A 6,012-nucleotide genomic window follows, 5' to 3' on the forward strand; every position below is an offset into this window, starting at 1 on the left:
TGAGCAAGCTTCTTTGCACTGCTGCCAAATGGTGAGTTTTATACCAGATCACTTGACCCTAGTATTTACTGGGACCTCTTTTCAGTATTTTTCCCCAATCCTCATAAATATTTGTCTATTCGTCTCCAACAGAGAGAGAAAAAAAATCATAGTAATAAAATGTTATTTTGTTACAGTTATTAACATTGAATGAAAATGTTAATTGCACAAATAAGTGCATAAAATTGAATATGGCTGCACACGAAATGAGCAAATGCACACATTTACAGCAGTCTCCTAAAAGCAGCACTGTAAACAAAAACCACGTGGGGGGGGGTCCCTGAAAGTCACGTGACAGGACCAGGAAGTGCTCGCGAAAGGTACGTCATGTCTTCGAACACAGATTGCATTTTACAAACAATAAAAATACATAAAATATATTGAAATGTGATACTTTGTTATTAAACATGATACTGGATAGTTTCATAATGCTGTCTAGGGGTGACCAGAGGTATTACATCATGTTTTTCGTCAGTTTAAACAACGTTTGTAATGTCAAGTGGTTTGACTGTCGAATAATGTGTCAAACTCCAGCTTTTAGTGTTAGAAAGACGAAACGTGAATGGTTTTGTCCGTTACGTCAGACACTTCCTCTTCCTGTGTTTTTAAAGGGACCAGTCAGACAACAAGACAACAACACAAACATGGTGTCTCTGATCTGCACCTTACAAAGTCATCGAGATGATGTGAACTGCTGCGCGTTCTCCGGCTCTCTGCTGGCCACCTGCTCCGCTGATAAGAGCATCTGCGTTTACTCCACACGAGACTTCAGCGAGCTGCCCTTCTCCCCGCTGTCCGGACACGGCTACGGGGTCCACTGCTGCTGCTTCAGCGCCTGCGGTCAGTACCTGGCCTCCTGCTCCACTGATGCCACCACCGTGGTGTGGTCAATGGACACCGGAGAGATCGAGGCCGTCCTGGAGCATCCGGGCCGGAGTCCGGTGTGGGTGTGCGCCTTCTCTCCTGACTCATCTTACCTGGTATCTGGAGGGTCCGATGGGACCATCGCACTGTGGTACTTTACCTCCAGGACACTGCGCAGGTACAACAGCTTTTCATTAATTTAATGACCAGTAATGCACCTATCTATCTATCTATCTATCTATAAATACAAATATTGAAATAAATAAATGTGAAGTCAGGTAAACATTTATATAGCATTTTATACAATACACATTGTTTCAAAACAGCTTCATAATAATAGACGGGAAAATAACAGAATCGATGTAGACTTCTTCGTATATCATATATGAGACAAATTCTCATTCTGCTCTAAAGCAGCTCTTAAAAAGACAGTAGTATCATTGTTCAGCTCAAGTCAGTTTAATGTTGATTCAGTTCAGTTCAATAATAATGTTGATGTTGCGAAATTAGTCAATTGTTAAACTAATTTGATTCAGCTATAAAGCAGTTCTACAGAAGACACCATCATCAGTGTTATCATCCAGCTCAATTCAGTTTAAATTTTGTTTTTCTGATGCTGTCAGCACATTAAAATCAATATTTGGCAGTTATTTTATTATTTATAAATGTGGCAGTATTTAAATATGGAAATAAATACATGTGGGAATAAATAAATGTAAAACAAATAAACATAATAATGTATAATAAATAAACTAAATAAATAACTTCAAAAATAGTTACAGAAAATAATAAATAAGGGGAAAGTAATATAAAAATAGGACCACATTTAATTAAAATTATTTGTTAATTAATGTGTTAATAATTATTGTTTTATCAAGTCATTTATTTATTTATTTTATTTATTCCTTTCTTTCTTTTTAATTTTTAACAAGGCTTTTTTTAATAGTGAATAAAGTAATTCCTTTTGTATGATAGTGTATAGAAAAGTATAGATTTATTTATAGATTTAAGTATATAGATGTATTTTGCACTGCACCAGACCAGACCAGTGTTTGATTGACACTTGTGTATGGTGCTGTTTAGGACAGGCGCAGTGACTGACACCAGTATAGTGGCCTGCTCTTTCACCCCCAGCGGTCAGCTGTTCATCACCGGCTCCACATATGGTGACCTGCGACTGTGGGACCTGAATATGAACCATCTCCATGCGGAGAAGAACGCCCATGACCTCGGGGTCTCCTGCTGTCAGTTTGCTCCCCAGATAATGAAGGGTACGATTCCTGGATTTCAATTATTCTGATAAATTTCGAAACACTACCTTGCTGTATCAGCTTAAGTAATAATCAGGGCCCGGTTGCATGAAAGTCCTTAAAGGGGTCCTATTATGCTCTTTTACAAAGTCTTGATTTTGTTTTGGGGGTGTACTAGAACAGGCTCTCATACTAGGTTGTTCGAAAAACACGTTATTTTTCACATATTTTACATTATTACAACACCTCTCTCCCCAGTCTGGCATGAACGGCTCAAATAGTTCCTGTATCAAATGAAGGCCCGCCTTCTGAAATACGAAATGTGCTGTGATTGGTTAGCTGGACCAGTGTGTGTTGTGATTGGCAACGCTCGGCGCCTGGTCGGGAAATGTCATGCCCCTTACCATAGCCGCCTGCGAGCTTCAGTGTAAATATTGCATCAAAATCAAATCAATTTGAGCGCGATTTAAATCCTGGATGATTGTAATCACTCTAAGTTCGTCTGCGACATAGTGATAACACTCGTTGCCTTCTCTAGTGCAGCTCAACCAGGTCTCGTCCCATTAGTCGGTATTTGTGATATCAGTATATTGTGATAAGTAATTAGGGACACCTCCTGCTGACCAATGACGGAAAATTTACCAAATGTGAAAATTAACCCATGTTTTGATGCTGCAAACACGCAGAGTTGTAAATGTGAACAGGTGGACCGACAAGATAATGCATTATAAAAATCTAAACAATTAAGACAAATTATATATATCTAAGGGATTTCTTAGCATAAGGGCTTTCATGCAACCGGGCCCAGACACACTCTCCTAAATGTAGATTCATAAAGTCAGATTCGTTTTAGTGAACTGATTTGTTTGCACAGTTAATAAATAAACAGATTCACTGATCAAGTATACAGTTCACCAATTCATTTAAGTGCTTATGTCTTTATTGTAGCAAGATATTCAGTTAAATGCTGCTGTTCATCATGTTTTATCATTATTTATATTCTGTTTAATGCTGTCACCCTAATTTAGGTTCACATTGTTTGTCAGATACTTCTGATTGTAAAAAGAGATACCATGTTTAAACATTTTTGATGATATTGTATGTAAATGGTTGAAATTTACACTACCACATAAGTTTGGTGTCAGTACTTTTTTTTATTAATACTTTTATTCAGCAAGGACACAATAAATTGATCAAAAGTGGCAGCAAAGAGATTTATAATCTTTTGTTGTTCTTTTGGCTGAAATGATCCTGTAATAAAAGTGTCACATTTTTCCACAAAAATATTAAGCACCACAATTGTTTTCAACACTGATAATATGGAAAATGAAAATTCAATTTTGCCATCTCAGGAATAAATTACATTTTAAAATATATGAAAACAGAAAAAAAAGTTACATTGTAATATTTCACAATTATTACAGTTTGTACTGTATTTTTGATGCAGCCTTGATAAGCATCAGAGACTTCTTTAAAAAAAAAAAAAAAGACAGACCACAAACTTTTGAATGGTAATAGATACTTTTTCAAAAGTGTAACTTGACTGTAGCTCGACTACTTCATATTATGATCTTGTAGTTTTGGCAACCTGTAAAATATTTTCAGAATAGCTTTCGTAACATTTCTTCTAATGTCTTCTTAGGATGAACCGCTGGTTAAATGAACAAAAGTAAACTATTAACTCTCTCTGTCTCTCTTTCACAGGCCCAGATGGCTGCGTTCAGTTTCGGCTGGCCTCATGTGGACAGGACAGTCTGTTGAAGATATGGATTGTTTCTCTTTTGTCTGCTGCAGGTAGCACCATCTGATACCTGCCCACCTGTGTCTTCTGTGTTTTTAGTGCGTGTGTTTATGATTGATGTTTGTTGATCCACAGGCATTAAGATGCAGCTCGCTCACTCTCTGACGCGTCAGTCTGCTCCAGTTCTGTCCTGTGCTTACTCTGCTGATGGACAGATGTTGGTGTCAGGGTCAGTAATGCACACACATACCTGCACTTCCACTGTAAAGATCATTTTGTACTTCAATACAAAAAGTATTTTATCAACATTGAAAAATTAACTGCCTTTAGGTAAATTAAAAAAGATTATCTGGCCTTACTTTGCTCAGCATGGCACTAAACATGCTAAGATCATGGGCTTGATTCCCAGGGAAAAGTTGCTTTGGATAAAAGCATCTGCCAAATGCATAAATGTAAATAATGTAAATGTGTGTTGATCCATTCCTTGCAGTTCAATTGGTGTCCACTGGGTGGTGCTGTGTAATCACAGACATCAGCATCGATGAGAGCAGGTTCTGAAGTCTGTTTGCTAACAATCTCTGCAGAAACTGATTCTTCTTCCACTGTGTGTCAGCAGACAGACAGGCTCAGTTTTACTGCACCTAAAGGCCATAGAGGGCTCATCTGACTCATGCCTTTTAAATGTCACTCTCTCTTTTCTTTCACAGATCGGTGGATAAGACCGTGACTGTGTATCAAGCTGTGAGTCTCATTCATATTCATCATATATTTCTGTCTAACCACTAAAAATAACAGATGATTGACAGCTTGGATGTCATAAGCGTAATGCTTACATTTATAATAACTAGTTGTTCTTTGCAGAACCAAGGTATCTTACTCTACACACTTAACCAGCATGATGGTGAGTTGTGAGTCATGATTTCTGAGGTCTGAACTCTCAGTGTAAGTCATGAACCGTGTCGATTGGTCTCTTCCTGTTGGGCAGGTATGTGACGGCCTGTGCCTTTTCCCCCACTGCTCCTCTCATCGCCACCGGCTCCATGGACAAAACTGTCAATATCTGGAGGGTAGAGGACGGCAGCGGTGCTCAGGGTGGGTTCCTGAGCTTTGAAAACCTATTCACTCTGCATTTCAAAGAAACATTTACAATGAATATGGGTCATTCCTGCTATACGGTACCTTTTAAACTCTGTAACCCCCTCAAAAAATGCTTTCATTTAAATATTTCTATAAAAGGGTAACTCTTGTTTCAAAAATATGCTCTGGTCAAGCTCAGGAACATAAGGGTGTGAGCTTGAAGTTAATTTTCACAGTTTACAAAAACATTGTCCAGATTTCTATAATTTTATTCAACAGGATGGAATGTTGCTAATACTTTCTCTAAAATGGTCACTTCCTGGAGGATAATGTAATTAAGGACCTGTCTTTTGTTAAAAGGGCATTCACAGAAGACTAACAGTGTTCTAAGTCAAATTGAGGACAAAGAGGAAATGAATAAAATCATTACCAATTAAAATACATGTTTTTGAAAAGAAAAAGAAAATAAAGAAACACCTGGAATATTTCTTAATAAATTGCCAGTGTTTTATGTTAAAAGGGTAGTGGCAAAAATGGCAACATCTACTCAAACAAAATAGTAAAATACTTCAAATTAATTCCACATTCAATTAGTTCCAATATTTGATTTAAATAAAAACTAATTAATGATTCCCACTATTTAAAGTGATAGTCCACCCAAAAATCTAATTTCTGTCATCATATACTCACCCTTATGTTATTCCAAACGTGTATGGATTTATTTCTTCTGCTCAACACACACACACACACACACACACACACACACACACACACACAGGTTTGTTTTTGTGAATTGTGGGGACATTCCATAGGCGTAATGGTTTTTATACTGTACAAACCGTATTTTCTATTGCCCTACACCTAAACCTACCCATCGCAGAAAGCTTTCTGCATTTTTAGATTTTCAAAATGATTTTCTAAATGATTTATAAGCCTTTTGAAATATGGCTTAAATCATAAATCACCTTCTTGTTGTAATACCTATGTCATACCCATGTCATTATACAAATTTGTGTCCTCATAAATCCCAAAAACGTGCGC

At 37.3% G+C, this 6,012-nt stretch overlaps 1 protein-coding gene across 3 annotated transcripts in view; it reads left to right on the plus strand.

Moving 5' to 3' along the window:
• Positions 1-312: 312 nt before the first annotated feature.
• Positions 313-6,012, plus strand: part of LOC107660068 (WD repeat, SAM and U-box domain-containing protein 1-like) — a 10,989-nt gene continuing 5,289 nt past the window's right edge. Inside the window, exons 1-8 of one of the 3 annotated variants that reach the window (XM_016449272.1) lie at positions 313-359; positions 651-1,081; positions 1,987-2,174; positions 3,858-3,947; positions 4,030-4,123; positions 4,602-4,635; positions 4,756-4,794; positions 4,878-4,986. In XM_016449272.1, the coding sequence (XP_016304758.1) occupies positions 684-1,081; positions 1,987-2,174; positions 3,858-3,947; positions 4,030-4,123; positions 4,602-4,635; positions 4,756-4,794; positions 4,878-4,986 (952 nt within the window). In that variant the 5' untranslated portion in view covers positions 313-359; positions 651-683. The other 2 variants (XM_016449270.1, XM_016449271.1) reach the window with 2 other exon arrangements.

The sequence above is a fragment of the Sinocyclocheilus anshuiensis genome, unplaced genomic scaffold (assembly GCF_001515605.1).
Source record: "Sinocyclocheilus anshuiensis isolate Anshui unplaced genomic scaffold, SAMN03320099.WGS_v1.1 scaffold55, whole genome shotgun sequence".
Taxonomy (NCBI): Eukaryota; Metazoa; Chordata; class Actinopteri; order Cypriniformes; family Cyprinidae; genus Sinocyclocheilus; species Sinocyclocheilus anshuiensis.